The following is a 21,120-nucleotide window of genomic DNA, read 5'->3' on the forward strand; positions in this document are numbered from 1 at the left end:
ATCTCTCAAAAATAACTTGAGCCCAAATTTTATTAACAGCTTGCCCTTCCATGTTGTCACAGACAAAATAAAATATTTAGGATTGGTTATCCCCAAAGACCCCAAACAAATTTATAAATTGAATTATTTAAATATGTTAGAAAAACTTAAATCTAATATTGAAACCTGGAGGCTGTTACCCTTATCTATGATAGGGCGCGTGAACGCAATTAAAATGATAGCTCTCCCCAGGTTCCTCTATCTTTTTCAATCTTTGCCTATATTCATACCGAAAACATTTTTCAAGCTTTTGAACTCCATAATTTTTTCTTTCATTTGGGGATTTAAGGTACACCGCATTTCTAAAAAACACATCACCAAACCCAAATCGACAGGAGGCCTTAGCCTGCCTAATTTCCAGCACTACTACTGGGCCGCAAATTGTAGAGCCTTGACGTACTGGCAAAATGCACACCCAGGTAATGTTACAGATTCTACCCCGGCATGGCTTGCAATTGAACAGGACCTTCCTGTAGGCTCTCTTCCCGCTCTTCTCTTTTCAGCAAACAAACTTCCGACAGCTAGCGCTGGTTATAGGTTCATAGTTGCCAGCTCCCTAAGAATTTGGCAACAAATAAAAAAAACATACAATCTACCCGACTTTTCAGCTTACACCCCTATTTGCCACAACCCCACTTTCCCCCCCTCTTTAAGTGATAACACTTTTGTGATCTGGAAGAACAAAGGTCTTGCCACTTTAGCAGACCTTTACATCGAAAAAGCTTTCGCTACCTTCACGCAACTGAAGGAAAAATATGCACTCCCACCTTCACATTTCTTCCGTTTCCTCCAGATTAGGGATTACACACGCAAAAACATAACAAACTTTGAGTCACTCCCTGTCTCCACAGATTTGTACGCTTTACTAAACCAGGCCCCTGATTCGAGGAGATTTGTCTCTCGTTTTATCAACATTTTTACAGTTTATGAGCCTGCTCCTACTCAACACCTAAAGGAAGCCTGGGAGAAAGATCTTGGTATTACAATCAGTGTTGATGACTGGGATACTTGCCTTTCCTCCATCCACTGCTGCTCGATAAACTCTCGACATCAACTCATCCAATTCAAAGTAATCCATAGACTCCATTATTCCTGCACTAAACTACACTCTTTTTATCCCTCTGTTTCCCCAATCTGTCCAAAATGTAAAGCAGAAGAGGGCACTCTTGGGCATCTCTTCTGGTTATGCCCCAAACTATACGAATTCTGGTCTGATATTTTCAATTGCCTCTCCACGATTCATGGTTGTGATATCACCCCAGACCCTTACACTGCGATACTGGGAGGGGCCCGACACCTTACTACTCTAACCCATCTTCAACAAAAAACGGTACAATATAGTATGGTCATTGCAAAAAGAAATATTTTAACTTTATGGAAAAATGAAAATGTGCCATCTTTTAAGACCTGGTTATTAGAAATCACTCATCTATTGCATCTAGAGAGGGTTCGACATAGCGTCTGTTTGACCTCTGCGACCTTTGATAAAATGTGGCGGCCTTTTATGTTGTACTTGTCGAGACTATAACCCTGTGGGTATTTAGGTTCTCACCATGTATATGTATTTCACTTTGTTGAGATAACAAACATGTTCTTACTGGTACTGACTGCTCCTTTACTAACAGTGCTTTGTATTACTTCTGAGCAGGTTTTTTTTTCTTTTTTTTTTTTTTCTTTTTTTTCTGTAGTTGATTTTACTTTTATATTATCTATACTATTCTGTTTCTTTCTAAGGGAGGGAATGTGTATTACACTTACACTTATTTCATTTATATTTGAGTTTATGTGTCTTTATTTGTATTTTTTCTGTCTATATTTTCACTGTTTGTGTAATTGAAAATGTGTAAATAAAATATTTAAAAAAAAAAAAAAATTCTTGAGCTAGCCTCTGGAAGCCCTGGCCACTTACAACGTAAAATGGTCTTACGTACCTGCAGCAAAACTCATCACATTTCTCTGTGAGGGCTTGCCTTGCCCTCAGGGGTATGTTTGGAGAAGTAACAAAAGAGGACTTTGAAGGCTGACTATCATCCTTTCTGTCATGGTAAGCCTGCTTCATGTGTCTGTTCATCGTCGAAGTCCCCGTTTTTTTGCTGTCATAGGCGAACAGTGTGCCGCACTTGATGCACTCGACAAAGCCAACATATAGGTTGTCACTGCCCACGACTTGTTTAAAATGGTTCCATATCTCCGACTTTCCTCCAAACTTGCTCAAAGTTAAATCTCCCGTTTTTCTTTTTTTGCACTTGCAAAAAAAGCTACACAATACAGCACATCAGGGGTCTCATTTATAAAACTGTGCGTAGGAACCTTACTAAAAGTGTACGTGCGCCCAAAAGCCAAAAATGGCGTACGCAAAAAAATATTCAGACTTATAAAACCGTTCGTACGCCAGAACCTGCGCAGAATTCACTTTATAAATCCCAGTCAGCGGAAGATTGTGCGCACATGCGTCTCCACCCCGAAATAACCATATATGGAGTTTACAACGCCTAGTTTTACTATGCAGATCCTCATCTGCATATCATTTGCATATGATTATTCATCCACGTGATAACGTTTAACGGTACAAGACACATTACATTAATAAAAATCAAATACATTTCAGAGAAAGTTTTTCTCAATCTTTTCCACTGGCCGAATTGTATTTTTAATTGATTTATATTTTTTATGGAAACAGATGGGCCTTGGGCATTATTTGCACGAAACTATTTTCTCAGACAATCTGGTATTATCATAATAAGCAATTATCTCTGTGGTTAAACATTAAAACACAGCACGCCACAGGAAAAGTGTTCAAAAACATCGCATCCACAACAAATATTTCTATTGACTGAATAGGCTATAAAAAAAAAAAGTGTAACTCTCACTAATGATTTCATGTTTAAGTGTGTAACTCCATTAATTTGAATGGCATATTTAATCTAAATGTTTATACCAGAAGTAAAACATAGTTTAAATCATTATTTTATTTATTTAAACTGTTATTTGCGCCAGTTTCACTAAATGGCTCAACGCGCTCGCTGGCGCGGACATTTAAGAAGGGATGGATATTTGCTTCAAGTGACAGGCTTGGTGAGTGAAATTATATTTTGTTTCACGAGTTCACACCTACATATAATTAGTACAATAAGTTTATGCGTATTTGGCGTGCTGTCCGGGGAGAGGGCTCCGAGCTCGGAGTTAGGCCCGAACCCAGAGTACTCCCCCCAGTTGGTAAGTGTAGATGGAACTGGAAGTGAGGAGATGGGGTGGAGGAGGGATGCTGACAAACTTTCAATGAACAGAGATAGGTCTGCTGTGAATTTATACTCTGTCATTGAGTTGATTACTGATTAATCTCCAGCTGTGCATAATTTGGTTAATTATCTGAACCTGCTCCTCCCGAACTTTGGGGCTCCGAGCTCGGAGTTAGGCCCGAACCCAGAGTACTCCCCCCATAAAAGCCAGGTGAGCGCAGGACAGCAATCGTAAAATGATGTGGAATTAATCCCCCCAAAAAGTGCAGGGCATGAGAAGGTATTTACTAAAAACAAGCTTGACTGTTCGACCGGGAGGGCTCTCGCGACATCCGACGGGAACTTGGATGCTCACGGCATCGGACGGATAAGCCCATTCGGCAGTTGAACTGTCAACTCGATGACGCAAGATTTTTACGAGTGTGATTTGAGAAAGAGTTTAGCCATTCAACTGGGAGGGCCCTCGCAGCGTCCGACGGGAACTTTGGTGCTCACGGCATCGGATGGGTAGGCCTCGCCAGCGGAAGGGAGGGCGCCCGCTGGACTCTGTCGGGGGGCTCGACCGGCGCTTCGAAGGGGGCTGGGACACGGGAACAGAACCCTCGCGGCCCGACGAATGGGGAGCCCACACAGCGACACGAGCGCGGCCGTCCCACGACGACTAAGATGGGCAGACTCTCACTGCGATTCGAACGGGAGGGCTCGATCAGCGCTTCGGAAGGGGGACAGAGCCCGGCCCTTGAACGAGGAGCCGTTACGTGTGCGAACGGGGGAGCCTGCCATTGTTTGTAAAAAAATACGCTGTATTGTAGATGTTTATTGTATTGAGCTTGAACGCAGCGAACCAAATGATACTGGAAGTGGGTTGGAACTTGGTACTGGTACTGAGAGTGACAATGGATGGAGCGCAGCAGGTGATGGAAATGAATGATTTAATTATGGCTTGGTGAGCGTTTTGATGTGGAAGCGGCTGGATCTGATGTAGGTTTTGAACGCTTCTGATGTGGGCCGAGTAGGGATTTGAACATTGAACGTTTATACTGCAGTAAATCAAACGAGAGTGGTACAGTTGGATGGGGGTTGGCGGATTGAAAATATAAACGAAGTGACCTTTTTGCTCGATCAGTTTACTACTTGTTTAATGAAGAAAATATGGTTTCGATATCTACGATTTGTAAATCTGAGATTGAAGGATGGGTATTTGAGTCGACGTTAGATAGTCAATTCGGAGCGGTGGAGAAAACCGAAGACAGCTAGGACAGACGAGCTTCCAGTGTGCAGACGGAGTTGGTGGAATGGTATGCGAGACAGAGTGTTGGAATACATTTGGTGAGTATGTCAATTGCAATAGATTGACTGGTATCCGGACGAGTGGGATAAGTTCTTGAATCCTTTAAAGAGCAGGGATGTTTGAAATTTATGGCGGGGGCAGGCTTACCGTAGACTAATTTATTGAAAACTGAATGCTGGTTAGATAGCTCTATTAAGCTTTTTATGCTTCTGGCACCAACGTCCTGAATTTCTGGAAAGAGTAATGGGAGAGAGTCAGCGATTTGATTTTGTGCTCCTGGAACGTGTTTGGCAGTTATTACAAACTGATCAAGCGGAGTTCCAGATGAGGCATCTGAGGAGTGGCAATTAACGCGGGTGAGTAAGAACGACCTTCGTTGATGCAGTGCATAGTTTAGTTTGTCGCGATGGACCAGGATTCTGTTAGTTGACCACTTTCCCCCCTGGGAAAGCCGTGACGACGATTGGAAGGAGCTGTCAACGGCTTAAATCGAGGGGGAGAGAGATGTAATCATAGAAAAAGGTTAAGCCATTCCACTGATTAGAGTAAGTTATCCATAAACTTAGGGCGAGGAGGTGCGTGATGAAAGGGCGGCCTTGCGGAATTGTGTATAGCATGGTTTAGGTGGCCGAGCGGCGAGAAGAATTCGCGTTTGGAATTATTTGGGCAGTCTATGAGGTTGGACGGAAGGACTGCCTCCGCTGTGAGACCGATGCTTGCAGAGAAGAGAAAACATGGATGCATGCAGTGTCCGCTGGGAGACCAATGCTCGCTGGACAGAAGAGAAAACTTAGATGCATGCTACAGTACATCCTCTGGGAGACCGAAGCTCGCTGGACGGAGAAAGGCTGTAGCAGAAGATGAGATTAGCCGGAGAAACAGTTCTCCTGCTGGAGCAGACACATCCCTGCTAGCAGTAGAGAAAATGAACTGGAGTAACAAATCCTGTGGGAGCAAAGGAAACCTCACTGCTGTGGCAGTAGAGAATTAGCCAGAGAAACAGCTTGCGGGAGCATAGGAGACATTGCTGCTGCGGCAGGGGAGAAAATAGCCAGTAACAGAAAACCCATGAGAGCGAAGGAAAACCTTACTGCTGTGGCAGTAGAGAATTAGCCAGAGAACAGAGCTCTTGTGGGAGCAGGAGACAGCCTTGTTACAGCAGTATAGAAAATTAGTCAGAGAAATAGAGTTCCTGCGGGAGCAGAGGAGACATCACTGCAGTGGCAGTAAACAAGATTAGCTAAAGAAACAGGGCTCCTGCGGGAGCAGAGGAGACAGCCTTGTTACAGCAGTATAGAAAATTAGCCAGAGAAATAGAGTTCCTGCGGGAACAGAGGAGACATCAGTGCTGAAGCAGTGGAGAATTAGCCGGAGAAACAGTTCCTGCAGGAGCAGAGGAGACATCACAGCTGTGGCAGGGGAGAAAAATAGCGAGAGAAACGGAAATCCTGAGGGAGCAGGGGAGACACTGCAGTGGCAGTAAACAAGATTAGCTAAGGGAACAGAGTGACTGCGGGAGCAGAGGAGACATCACTGTTGCGGCAATGGAGAAAAAGCCGGAGTAAGATAAAACCTGTGGTAGTAGAAGAAAACATCACTGCTGCGGCAATGGAGCAAATAGCCAGAGTTACGGAGAACCTGTAGGAGCAGAGGAAACATCACTGCTGTGGCAGAGGAAAAAATAGCCAGAGTAACATGAAACCAGGAAATGAGCTCCTGCAGTGTGTGGATGAGCAAAGGGAGAAGGAGAGTGGGGCTTGGAGAGCCGATGGTCATCTTTTTGTGCGTTAATCTAAGACGCGATGAAGAGGAGGTTAGAGATGAAATCCTTGCAGGATTATGCATTTCTGTTGTTTAAGTGGCCGAGCACAGATATCAGTTTGCTTAGAACGATATTGACTGTCTGAGAGGTGGACGAGATCCGAAAGTCCTATTTATTTATTTATTTATTTATTTATTTATTCTTTGCCGTGAGGACTGGAGATCAACTGTGTTCAAATTAATGGCCAGGATTCGATGAGGCTGAACCCATGGTTTTAACCTGCGTTTGGAATCCAGCGCTTAGCCAAACTGTGCAGGGCTGAAAGATCAATTATTGAACGTTTGATGATTAACAACGTCAAAGTACACTCTCATTTAGATAACGATTGTTCGTTTATTTGTTGCTGGTTTCTAAGGAGACAGCTTACATAAAAGACAACGCTTTGCATGAATTTAGTTTAGGCACTTTGTGTTTGTTTAATTTTGTTTCATTTAAGGATCACTAAACTATTGGTGTGACGCACATTGCTTGTAACCATGTATAAAAACATTTATGCTATAACTAAGTTTCTACGCGATTTATGCAGATAAATTGCAGGACATAGTTAACGATATAAGTTAGGTTAAAGATTCTGAGCGCATGCGTTCAGCACGTAATGCACGAGGCCGCGAGCTAGGCTTACTTGTTGTGAGTTTTAGCCACAAGAAAGCAGCGCGTTAATGACAGAAAATAATTTGGACCGACACCATTTAAACCGTGTTCCCCTCGTTATAACTGAACAACTGAATGCGATGCGAAATTTAACCACGGAGCGGAGCGCTCACGGAGTTCAGCCAACGGGGTTGAGAGCGTAGGCTGGCCGACCGGTACTGAATCTGCGGCGCTGCTCTTTGAGGGCCTGCAGCTTCGGCCTAGAGCTGCTGGAGAAACCCGTTCTTTCGTGTGAAGAGGGCGGCATTGCCCGAAACGCGAGCACCGCTTTGCAGGCCTTATGACCATTCTCCATGGCAGGAAAAACGTTATTGAATGATCTGGTTTAGAAAAAATAAAAATGCGGAAGAAGATCGCTGGTATTTCGCCCGTGGTGGCAAGGACCCGTAATATAACACCCGAGGATTCTGGCAAATATTCCAAAAGGACGGAAAATTCCTTCATCGGATGGGAGAGCTTGATTCGGATATGTTGGGAAGATAGGGCGCAGCCAAATGCTGACAAACTTTCAATGAACAGAGATAGGTCTGCTGTGAATTTATACTCTGTCATTGAGTTGATTACTGATTAATCTCCAGCTGTGCATAATTTGGTTAATTATCTGAACCTGCTTCTCCCGAACTTTGTTAATAAAACATCATATTATCTTTCTGTATATGTTTAATTTTCTTTAGATTTTCTGTCTAAAAGTGACCAAAAAGACATTTAAATCCAGCTCACCATCGGTGTCGCCAAACTGCTCCATCTCCAAACCGTTCGTACTCATGGGTCAGAGTTTGCGTGCAGGTGCGCAAATTTTCCCGTCAAGATTGTTTTTATAAATCACAACTTGTGCGTCGGAAGTGGCGTACGCCTCTTTCAGGGCCTGTTTTATGCGTACGCAACGGTTATAAATGAGGCCCCAGGTACGGTGTGATGCGTGCGAGTGGAGGAGATGCTGTGCATGACACGTGATGAGTTGCATTTTGTAACTTTGTAGCCTAACTTGATGATTAAAAAAGCACAAATGCTTGAACAAGGGCCCGGCCCGGTCAGAGGATAGTAGCTAGAAATATCGGCCTGATCCGCAGGTCAAGTTCGGGCTCAGGCTCGGGCAGAGAATCTAAGCTCTAGTAGGACGTATAAATAAAGTCGTCCTCGTCGCCAAATGTTTCACATATAGGAAAAAGACACAAATTCAGCAGTTCAGCAGAATGCGTTCAACATGAGTTGAATGGTGCTACCGTATTTTCCAAGATGGATCACATAATTGCACATAATATTACACATAATTTGGCTCATTCCGGCAGGTTTTACACTTATACCAAAAGTGCACCACTGATCTATATAAGAAGAGCACACATAAAGCTGCCCCTCAAACAGTTCTCTGGAGTTCTTTTTCATGGTTTATTGCACTTAAACGGTCAAATAGACACAAAATATTGTCAAAATGCCTGTCTTGGCAAGTATTCAGGAAAACACAGGATTGAGGTCTGCTGTCGGCATTGAGAATTAAAGATCCGTGCAGCTATTAAAGTGACAGCAGCCTAATGTACTGTTATCATGTTAATCAAAGAACAAGACAAAGAGAAAATCACTCACTGCTCTTGAATGATTAACTTTTGTAACTTTAATTGTAAGCATTAAATTGTATTCAATTTTTACAATGAAGACAGTCCAGTGTTATTTTACATTTGATTACTTTAATTAATTTCTGTAGTAATACTATTAATATTAGTAATACTAATACCCACCTGAAAAACACAAAGCCATGTTTATTAAATTTTTCTCTTAATTCTATTATATTTATTGATGCTATTATTTGCAAATTATTTGTTCTTATTTTATTACAGACTTTTCTCTTGTCTTTTTTGTAAATTGAGTTCAGAGTTTCAAAAAAGCCTCCGTGTGCTGTGTGAAAGCTATTGCAACAAAATTACCCAAATTATCAAAAAAATATGATAATAATAAAAATATCTATATGGCAGTATATATGACAGTTTTCCAAGTGGTATCGAAAAATTATATAGAATATCGATATTTTTCAAGGTACCATATTGAATTTAGAAATTCCAGAACCAGAACACTAAACCTGACTGCACTATTCCAGCAACTCAAAGAAATGGGTCTCATATATATCGCAGCAATCGCAGCACAGTGATGGCATACATTGATTCTAGAAAAGACACTGAGCTCATAGTTGATGCCAGCCCTGTAGGTCTAGGGGCAATTCTCCTTCAGAACCACAGATGTCCATCATTGCTTATGCTAGTAGAGCTCTCACTGATGTTGAAAGACGATTCTGTCAAACAGATCGTGAATCACTCGCAATTGTGCGGAGTTGCAAACATTTTCACCTTTATATCTACAGAAATCCATTCACACTGAAAACAGACACCAGACAATAGACACTCAAGCTCATCAGTAATAATACTTGTTCCAAACTGCCCTCCCCCTCTAATTGAATGTCATATGCATACCATTCTGCTGAACGATTGATGCATTAACAATAAAAGTGCTCAGAATTGTGGGAACAATACATGGACATAGCAGCTCTGCATCTTTCTAAGGGAATATCATGCAACACCACATCCTCATATACACTGATTGTCTTCATCACTCTGTCTCCTCTCCACCAATAAGCTGGTGTGTGGTGGGCATTTTGTCTCTTATAATCAGAATGTTGTACCATGTGAGCATGGTGAGAATCTCTCACATGTAGTGACATTACCAAGAAGCCTGATCTGGAGAAACTGACACCCTGTGTCATATCTTTCTGACTACCATCAGGAGTGATTTTTTCTCCAAGCATGTGTTTCAGATGTTTTCAAAAGCCTGGACTCAATAGTTGAAGCTGAACATTGAGTTATTATATAGTTATTATATCTCTAGCATTATATAGTTAGATATCAGTCTCTAAAAAAAAATCATGTTGCTGTTTATTTTGTGTTTGCTGGTTTTTTTTTTTAAAGCTATAGGCAATGTTTTCATAAAAAATGTCATACATTTTCTTTTATTATAGAGGTTGAAAGTCTCTTTACATCCAAATAGCAATCAATAATTAAAGTGTAATTTTTTTGTATATATATATATATATATATCTTCTATGGAAGTCTCAGGACCAAAAACTGTTTGTCCAATCATTGCATTTGGTCCGAAATGCTATGATAGGATGTCCTACCTGCCTGACAACCTATGAGTTTGCATACCTCCGCACACCCTGCTTGCGCAGACATCACATGTCATCAGCGTGTTCCATCAGGCTATGCAGAGTTGTAGACACATTGCTAGAGTCACCGAACACTGCAAACAAACAGCAGCCACCTTTTACTCTTTCTCCTGAACCAAAACAATGAGCTTATTATCGTAATTATGAGATGAGAACTTGTGATGTTCTATGGAGCTGTTTGCATCCTCAGACTCGGAATTATGCATTTCTATGGCAACCCTATCAATGCAGTTCGATATAACAGTCAGCCCCAACCCCCTGGACTGACAGTGATTGTACACCCCTTCCCATGGTCCAACGGAAATCAGTAAGCAGTACATAGGGGGGCATGGCAATACACTATCACTGGGCCCAGCAAGGGAAATTCCTAGGGATGCACCAGGAATCAGCACAGCTATTCCTTCAAAAATGTGTCCATTATTTACCAAAATTGGCACAAATGATCTTCAAAGCAAACAACTTTTTCAATGATAAAACAAGGGCTGGAATTGTTTAATGAAGCTTACCAGTGTGACATCCTGTGTGCTGATGGGAGCAGTCAAAGGTGAACTCTTTATTCTCAGATTCACACAGTGTGTCCTGGGTGGTTGTGCCAAGTCTGACAGTCTTCAGGCCCAGTTGAGTGCAATCCCTGTGGGGTATACATGGCTCAGTGGATGAAGATGTGCTGGAGAAATAACCCTGGGGACACTTCTCACACACTGTGTTCCTCTCTGGTGTGCCTACAGGACATGCACATACACTCTCAATGCACAATTGCAATATGTAATTTTAGAATACAGAATACTTTGAATAGCAAAAACTAGGTCTACTTCTATATGCAAAGCAGGCACATTCATGGCATTCATCTGAATATTTATTCTGCTGTATATGTATATATACAGCATACTGTATAAATAATCCTGCCCACTACATTGTTTAAATTCTATTTTGTGCTACTTTGTTATTATATTATATAGAAAGTGAATATGTATTATAATATGGAATAAGGTTGCTAATAAGGAATAATGCTACTATTTTAAACATGACTAAAGCTTTTTAAATGCTAAAACTCCCACCTTTTCTCCAACATTCTTTATATTAAGAATGTATAATCATATGGATGCACCCACTGTGAAAAGATATATGAGAAAAGAATACAATTTTATTCAACCTAAACCCATGCTGTCTGGTGCATGAAACATAGGAAGTGAGAGTTTTATGAAGAATTGTTTAGGATTTATCACTTAGACAAATGTCATTCACGTAACACATGACTAAAAGAAACGATCTACTCACATGTTTAGGTAAAAAATGAGTCAGATCTTTAAATGATTAAGATAAAAAAAAAATAATAATAAATAAAAAAAAACCCTGAAACTATTAGTGGAGTTTAATTATGTGAATAAGGAACTTAGGAATTTTGAGGAACTAGATTTTTACTTTTGGTTCTCATTCTTTAACTGTGCATAGCCAAAAACGTGACAATAAGCCAAACTTACAATAATTTGTACTTTTTTCAGAGTAGTAATAACGTGTGATAATATTCAATCTAATACTGCACGGGTTCTGTGGTAAGCACGGTTTGGCATCTATTATGCTAATTGCTAATTGGCGTGTGCCTATTCATTTAGAATCCATCTACATTAGAACTATAGAGTTCTTACTCTATAGTTCTAATGTAGATGGATTCTAAATGAATAGGCACACGCCAGTTTGCCTATTCATTTGACCACTGAGCATGGTGAGTTTTCCTTGTGCAAAAACCAAAATGGGGTCAGAAAGATCACATTTATGTTTGTACATACCTATTGCAAATCTGGTGAAAATATTGTGTGGTGATGTGATCAGCCATCATAGGGTTAATTCCCAAATATGGTGTTCTGCGGGTATAAAAAGGGATGCGGCAGGCATCTAGGCAAGCGTGCTATTCCGAGTCCGGGTGGTGACGTCATTCTGGGGCGCCGGTTTAGGTTTAGGAGGTGAGTACTTTTGTGGCAAGTGTATGAATGTTTGGATCAGAAACAGTAATTTGGGACTCGCTTAACTTGCAGTGTGGTGGAGGAGAACGTGGAGTGAACTCTTATCATGGCGAGCCTTTTATTATGATCCAAGATGGCGGCGCGAGTACATCGCGAGGCTCGCGGTCTCTCCAGATTCTGTAATTTAGCAGTATTTTTCTTGCTCATTTCGGGTCTGTTCGTCCAGAACAGTTGTGCCTTAACATCGTACACCCAAGGTGAGCTTTTGGATATTGGTTTGCGAATTTCCGACAGTTTTATGGACAACCTTCGACTCCTTCCTGAGATCGCCAGATCACCCGAGGCTATGCACTCTGCCCGGCCGGGCGGAAGTGCTCGCAGGCGCCGGCGAGATCGTAAACAAAGGCGGGGGAAGCGCGGAGGACTAAGAGCTAAGCTAAAGCTAACACCACACCGGCTCTCTTTACCCAGCATTTTCCTTGCCAATGTACGGTCGCTGTTGAACAAAATGGAGGAGATTCGACTCAACATCACATACAGCAAGAGACTTTTGAACTGTAATGTTCTAATTTTCACGGAAACATGGTTAAACAGCGGAATACCGGACAACGCTATTGAGCTAGCGGGACGCCATACATTCCGGGCGGATAGAACATTAGATGGCTCCGGTAAGACCAGAGGTGGTGGATTGTGCATTTACATTAACAAAGCTTGGTGCACAAACTCTGCTATTGTTGGGAGACATTGTTCAGCTAACCTTGAGTTTCTCATGGTTAAATGTAGACCGTTTTATCTACCGCGGGAGTTCACTTCCACTATTATAACTGCAGCCTATATTCCCCCGGATGCTGATGCCAAGTTTGCTATGAAAGAACTTCACGCAGCCATCAGTAAACAACAGACCGTTCACCCGGAAGCTGCGTTTATTGTTGCGGGTGATTTTAATCATTCAAACTTAAAGTCAGTGCTACCGAAATTTCACCAGCATGTTTCCTGTCACACCAGAGGAAACAAAACCTTAGACCATGTTTACACAAACATGGCTGAAGCTTACGTCGCGACACCCCTCCCCCACTTGGGACAGTCAGATCACCTTTCTTTGTTCCTCACCCCCAAATATGCACCTCTGATCAATCGCGTGAAGCCATCAGTGAAGACCATCAAGGTGTGGCCTGCGGGGGCAGATTTCTCACTCCAGGAAAGGTTTCTACACACAGACTGGAGTATGTTTGCTTCTCAAGCCACCAGTGGCTCTCACACGGACATTGACTGCTACACCTCCTCTGTACTGGATTATATTAATACCACCATTGACAGTGTTACAACCCAGAAGCAGATCACCACATACCCAAATCAGAAGCCATGGATGAACAGGGAAGTGCGACTCCTATTGAAGACACGCAATACTGCCTTCAGATCAGGAGATGCACAAGCCTATAGCACATCCAGAGCAAATCTGAAAAGGGGCATCAAAGAGGCCAAGCACTGCTACAAGCTTAAGATAGAGGGACACTTTTCCAACGCTGACCCTCGGCGCATGTGGCAGGGCATTCAGGCCATCAGTGACTACAAACCCTCTCACTCCACCCCCGCAGCCACTGATGTCAACTTCCTGAACGAGCTAAATGACTTTTATGCTCGCTTTGAAAGAGACAACAGAGAAACTGCCACCAAGCTCAAATCCTCAGCTGACCACCCACCGATCACACTCTCCTCCACAGATGTCTGCAATGCACTGAGCAGGATCAGCGCGCACAAGGCTGCTGGACCAGACAACATCCCTGGATGCGTACTCAGGGCATGTGCGGAGCAGCTCGCTGGGGTTTTTACAGACATTTTCAACCTGTCTCTTGCCCAAGCAGCTGTACCAACATGCTTTAAATGCACTTCCATTGTGCCAGTGCCAAAACACTCCAGCCCGAAGTGCCTTAATGACTACCGCCCTGTAGCACTCACACCCATCGTAATGAAGTGCTTTGAGCGGCTGGTCCTGGCACACCTAAAAGACTCTCTACCATCCACATTGGACTCACACCAGTTTGCCTACCGTAGCAATAGGAGCACAGAGGATGCAGTCTCCATGGCACTGCACTCTGTGCTCACACATCTGGACAATAAGAACACTTATGCACGCATGCTGTTTGTTGACTTCAGCTCAGCATTCAACACTGTCATCCCAACTAAGTTAATAGCCAAACTTGGAGACCTGGGCTTCAACACCTCCATGTGCAACTGGATTTTGGACTTCTTGACCAACAGACCCCAGAATGTTCGATCAGGCTCCAACTGCTCCACATCCATCACACTCAACACTGGTGTACCACAGGGCTGTGTGCTAAGCCCGTTCCTCTACTCCCTCTTCACCTCCGACTGCAAGCCTGTGTACGGATCTAATTCCATCGTCAAGTTTGCGGACGACACTACGGTGATTGGTCTCATCAGCAACAACGATGAGACTGCCTATAGGGAGGAGATCAAGCACCTGGCCACATGGTGCACCGAAAATAACCAGCTCCTCAACACCACCAAAACGAAGGAGCTCATCGTGGACTTCAGGAAAGTGTCAAGAGGCACACACGACACCATCCACATCAATGGAATGGCTGTTGAGCGTGTCTCCAGTTTCAAGTTCCTGGGGATCCACATCTCGGCGGACATGACCTGGACAACCAACACCTCCAGCCTGGTCAAGAAGGCTCACCAGCGCCTTTTCTTCCTGAGGACACTGAGGAAGAATCAGCTTTCCTCCACTATCCTTGTGAACTTCTATCGCTGTGCAATAGAAAGCATCCTGACCAACTGTGCTACAGTGTGGTATGGGAGCTGTTCTGTTGCAGAGCGCAAGGCACTGCAGCGGGTGGTGAAAACCGCCCAGCGCATCACTGGGACTCCACTACCTGCCATCGAGCACATCCAGAGGAAACGCTGTCTGCATCGAGCTCGCAGCATCCTTAAGGACTCCTCTCACCCAGCCCACAGACTGTTTTCTCTCCTGCCCTCCGGCAGGCGTTTCAGGTGCCTCCGGACCAGGACCAGCAGACTAAAGAACAGTTTTTTCCCCAGAGCTGTCTCTTTATTAAACTCTAACCCTCATTGATCCCACTCCCCTCATATACTGATTGACTCTCCTCTCCCTCCTCACACCTGCCTCCATTTTGTTATTTGCAATACTATAATGTTCATTTGCACTGCTGACTGTTATTACAGTAACAACTGTTTACATATGCATCTTGCACTACTACCTTGACCGGAATATGCTCAATTTGCACTGCCGACTGTTTATTTACAGTACCGACTGTTTATATATACATTGCAATATCGTACCTTAACTGTAATATGCAATTACTTTCCACTGCACTTTCACTCGGATAGCTTCTGTCCAAACTTTATTTGCACTACTTTAAATCCATTGTTATACTGCTCATTAGCCTAACTTATACATATATCTATTTGTTAAATTCTGTTTATAGTAATAGCCATCTGTATATTATGCTCACATTCTGTTTATAGTAACAGCCATCTGTATATATATTCATAGTACATATCTATCTGTAAAATTCTGTTTATAGTAACAGCCATCTGTATATTATATTCAGTACATATCTATCTGTAAACATTCTGTTTATAGTAATAGCCATCTGTATATTATTATATTCAGTACATATCTAGCTGTAAACTCTGTTCACAGTAATAGTTATCTGTATATTATATTCATAGGACAATCTATCTGTAAATTTTTGTTTATAATAGTATTCAACTCTATATTTATTCAGTACATATCCATGTTCTGCACTTATGGAACCACTGTATATCCTGCACTTGCTGCTATTGCACTTCTGGTTAGACCTAAACTGCATTTCGTTGCCTTGTACCTGTACTTGTGTAATGACAATAAAGTTGAATCTAATCTAATCTAATCTTTATTAGTACGCCTTGAGTGCACTGCGCGGCATGAGTTAATTACCGCAGGTATGTGATGCATTCTTTTTATGCCTAAGCTAACGAGATGATTATCTCCTAAACCTAATGTTATGTTTTAATAGTGGTATGAGGCGTGGAGGTGTTGCAGCAGGCTTAGCGGGCTTTGCAGATTCTGGGAGCATTGAAGACGCTGCCGGCTCGTACTACTTTCTGTAACTCTTATTTATGTGTGACGCTGAACAACTTCAGACGGATTGTTTCACTCCCAAGTCGCTGCGTTCGCCCGTCCTTCCGTCTCTTATTTGAACTACAGTTTCTGTGAACTTGTATGCAAATTCTAATTCAACAGTGTGACGGTCTCCATCCGGTCAAGGACGACGCCAGAGCTGATCAAAATACGCGCTGAGCGTACAGCCTGCCAGGATACATCTAAATTGGGGCTGTCACAGTGTTTCTCGACGGGCGGACTGAGAACGGGTAACCTTACCGCGACGAAGGTCTATGTGTGTCACCCTTATATTTGTACATTAGGAAGGTTTAGTTTTCTTTTGTATTTTTGTTTTGTTTGTGTTGAATTGATTTACCGTTTGTGTTGCGCTGATTTACTGTTGTGATTTATTTTGTGTTTGTCAACATCTATGGGAATGACCCATTAACGCCTGTTATCGTGTTGATCACGGTCCACGAGCATCAGCTGGTTGGCTGGTAGTGTTACTGAGAAAGACAGGCCTTTACGGCTGGGTGCGACTATATGCTTCATTGACAGAGTTTTATGTGGAAAGAGTATGTGTTTATTGTTATATTGATTGTTCTTGTCTTTTCCCTTCAGAATCTGGGGTACCCGTGGTTCCTGAAGTCTTCTGGGTGTGGTGGTGGTTTGACTGACAGTGTGCAGTGTTCACAGCGAGTGGAGTGTTGTGAGAGAGCACGAGTGGTTGCTGTGTTGATCTAATAGTTAGGACAAATCCCCCAGGTTCTGAAGTGGTATGTGTGTGTATGTGTGTGTGTGTGTGATTGTTGTTTTATCTGACTCTACGATTTAGTATTGAAGATCGTGTCGTATTTATTAAATGGTGTCTTTTTGAATAAAAACTGTTTTGTACGATCATCGTTGTCTGCTATTTAACTCAGCCACTACGGATCTGCGTGCTTTGTGTATCTGAATAACCTGTGGGTTCCCGGACTATTTCCGGGTGGCGTAGTCGGACTTAACTTAAAATTGCAAACTGCCACAATTGCATGATAACCTTTTCTGCACACACAAGGTAGAACAACTGACACAACTAAGTGACCCATTTTGGTTTTTGCACAAGGAAAACTCACCACAATGCTCAGTGGTAGGCAGAGTGTTGGTGTGTAGTGGCTAAAGTGTTATTTTGTCTTTTAGCATTTTGTTTTGTTGCTAGGGTGTTACTAGGGCATTGTGGGAGGTTGCTTACAGGGGTAAGTGAAAACAATCCAAGTCTCTATAATATTATGGCTTCTGGATAAGTCTTGAGTATGTAATTTTTTTGTCTATCCACCAGGCAAAAATTCCAATATGTTTGATCGGTTAGAAAAATAATAAAACACATCTCTCCATAAAGCTGCATAATTTGGCATTGCATTGTTGTTCATTGCACAAACTGATTTGTGTACTGAAGTTTAACACTTGGTGTAAAGGGTATGCTCATCAAGAAAAACTCATACAGCCCATAAGCCAGAAGAGGACATCACAAATGTTCCAAAAAAAGTGTTCAAGGACCTCTGTCGCCATCTTATGGTGAATGTATAACTGTTTGACTAATATTTTTTTCATTTAATTTTTTTTATTTCATTCAATACTTGTCATTTGAAAGACATTAAAAACAAGAATATATGTATATATACATTTGCAACAAACTATGAGATAAGCTTAAGGAAAATTATTTTACTCATATTATATTTTCATGAAAAACACGATCTAATGATGGAATCACCCAAACTGCATTTGGAGATAAATCAGAGCCAAAATCTTGCCATCTTCTTTGGTTACAGAAACCAAGTATTCATAATACATTCTTCAATTTAAGGTTTTAGCCAGTAAATTCCTTTTTAAAATGTGATGTATGTGGGCTGTGACAACGGAACACTGAGGGATAATGTTTGACCTAATTAAAAAGAGACAAAAATAAATGACAAAATTAAAACATCTGGTCTTGAACACAAAGATCATCCCCATTAGACTCAGGCTGGAGTCTGGGTGGGGTGGTCAATGTGATAACAACCAGCAGTGTTATTCTGTTTAATGAACACCTCTGTCACTCACACTCTCCATTGCTAACAGGGAAGTGATTACTTCCACTTACTCTGCTGGAATTCAGCCACTGTGAATTTCTCATGATACAACAAATAGCATGATTAAATAGCACCCTGACAGCACATACACACTGCCAAATGTTCCACCAGCTGACAAGAAAGCTTATGTGAGGTACTGGCCAACTGCTAATGTATACTTTCTAATGAATGTACTTTCTTAACCTTGAAACCGGTTTGACACAAAGAATACTGAATACTGGAATAAAAATGGTAAAATAAGGAATATGGGTGCATTATGGGTTTAATTCAGGGTCAGTTGACTGGCTGAGTGTGGAATTTTACTAAAAACCACTGAGGCTCCCCAATAATTATATTTAAAATGGCATTTAAAAGCAATAACACACCCGGATAATTTAAAATAAAAGTGTCTCCTTGCTGAAGAAGCTTTTCTAGAGGCCAGAAATATTGGAGTCCTTGCAAGTTACATTCTGTAACATTTCTTCTTCATAATATTTTGGTGAATGAGATGTTTGATACATAATTTGATACATAACTTGCATCTGGCAAGTCTGTGACATTGCTAAATTACGCATTTAGACACACTGGTTCAAACATCGATGGTCTTGAATTCATAAATAGCACACTGTTGACAAAAGAATGAGTGTACGTACCCTGTACAGCGACTCCAGAGCCAGGTAAGCAAGCTGTGTGATGGACACAAAATTCTACGACCAGGTGATACCCAGGTATACACTCACAGAGCCTGTCATGAGTGCTGTTACATTCCCTTCGTACAATCTGCCTTTCTTTGCAAACAGATGTACAATGTTGACAGCTGTCTCCCCAATGCCACTGTTCCGCAAAGCGTTTTTCTGGGCAGGGGACACAAATGGTGGGTTCCCCCATCCTGCAGTGGCGTTCCACGGCCGTGCCAGGTGGACACTGCTCACAAAGCAGCACCTTAGAGGTCAGAGGGTCTCGGTGCTGGTACTTGGGTATTTCTTGGTAGGCCCATGCAAAAGACATGGCAAACAGCTAAGGAAACAAATAGGAAATACAGTTTAGAGATTGCATTTTGGTATGTATGTGAAGTGTTTTCTAAGTCATTTTGGGGATTTCCTCTTCACGCTGATGCCATGACAAACAATATGGTCTGGATATCGCACAGGGCATGGTGTGACTGCTCTTGGCTCATGTCAAAGATAGAGAGAGACCATATGGAAATGTAATATATGCACAAACATGAAATATCAATATATTTAATATGCTCATATAAAGTAAAACCATATAACCTACTAGAAATTGGAACGATTCCATATATTGACATATAATATATCCCATATAAATATATATGTTTATGAATGTATAATCCATATTTTTACATATATCATATGTCTCATTTAGAATTATTGATACACATAATCAATAATATGTCTTTGAATGTGTAACATGCAAATTGCACATTCATGCGTAACATATTGTTTACATACATGTGATGTATATGTCACTGATATAGATGTCATAGAGTCTTAATATGGATTTTACATATCAAAAATTAAATGTATTTTTGATAAATATGTGGGACATATAAATGTAATTTATGAAAAACATGGTGTGCACATGTATTTTGAATATATGTTACTTATTGTGAGGTGAGGTAAGGGATGTAAGGAGGACTCAAGGATGCAGAGTTTAATGAGATTTTATTAGACTTCAAAAATAAACTAAATAAAACAAAAACTACCCCCAAGGGGAAACACAGTCACAGTATAGCAATGCTAGTGATGGCAATTTCAAAACACTGCTTCATGAAGCTTCGAAACCTTTAAGACTCTTTTGTTCCGAATCAATGGTTCGGAGCATGTATCAAACTGCCAGAGACACGTGAATTCAGTAAACGAGGCCTCATTACGTCATAACTGTTTCGAAACATTTCAAAACACTTTGAAATGTCAATGGATCACCACTGGGGCGATGATCTCTGTCAACCCATAACATGAGGAGTCACTGAGTGAACAAGTGTCACCAATGAACAAGTGTCTGTGGGTTATACTTGATCTCTGATCAGTTTTATACATTCGTAGATGTTTTAATTAGACATGAGTATGATTAAAATGAATAATGGTAGTTAATAGTCTCTTATTGGCCTGTTTAGCTGAGCCATTAAAGAACAAACAAAACAAACCCTGACAATGAATAAAAAAACATATAGACAGGTGATAATCTTGTTAGATGATTAGATAATTGCATTTGAAAGATTTTACTATAATTTTTGTTGTTGCAAAAGTTGTTTTTATGCACGTTTGGCCCGGGTTTTTGTTTGGCCCGGTCACTGTTCTGACCACTAGGGGTCACCGTGGAGACAGGTGTCGGATTATTTCAAAGCCTCGACACAATACGGCACATTTGCTTCAAACTGTTTTAGTATTCCACGAAGTCTCGATCTGCCCACCACTAAACAAGGCACAGCATGACTACAGAACAGTACACTGCAACACCTACAGAGAAAACATCCACAACAAGAAACAGGACTGAAAAGAATAAGAAGGGAAGGAAATTAGGGGAGTAACGAGGGAGAGAGCAGGTGGGACAAATGAACCAACAATCAGGTAATAAGAAGGGCGGGGTTAAGACAATAGACAGCTGAGCAGATGAACACGCAGCCAGTGAGAGCTCTCACTGACTCAGTGTCCACAACACCACATGAAAGC

The 21,120-nt window shown here is 41.7% G+C and overlaps 1 protein-coding gene across 1 annotated transcript in view; it reads right to left on the reverse strand.

The window, feature by feature from the left end:
• LOC311276183 (tumor necrosis factor receptor superfamily member 11B-like) overlaps window positions 1-21,120 on the reverse strand; it is a 51,514-nt gene that overhangs the window by 9,261 nt on the left and 21,133 nt on the right. Inside the window, exons 2-3 of the mRNA XM_084385723.1 lie at window positions 19,081-19,444; window positions 10,757-10,972 (exon numbers count right to left, since the gene is read on the reverse strand). Of these exons, the coding sequence (XP_084241849.1) occupies window positions 10,757-10,972; window positions 19,081-19,444 (580 nt within the window). The remainder of the gene's footprint in view (window positions 1-10,756; window positions 10,973-19,080; window positions 19,445-21,120) is intronic.

This window comes from Rutilus rutilus, assembly GCF_951802725.1.
Source record: "Rutilus rutilus genome assembly, chromosome: 17".
NCBI lineage: Eukaryota > Metazoa > Chordata > Actinopteri > Cypriniformes > Leuciscidae > Rutilus > Rutilus rutilus.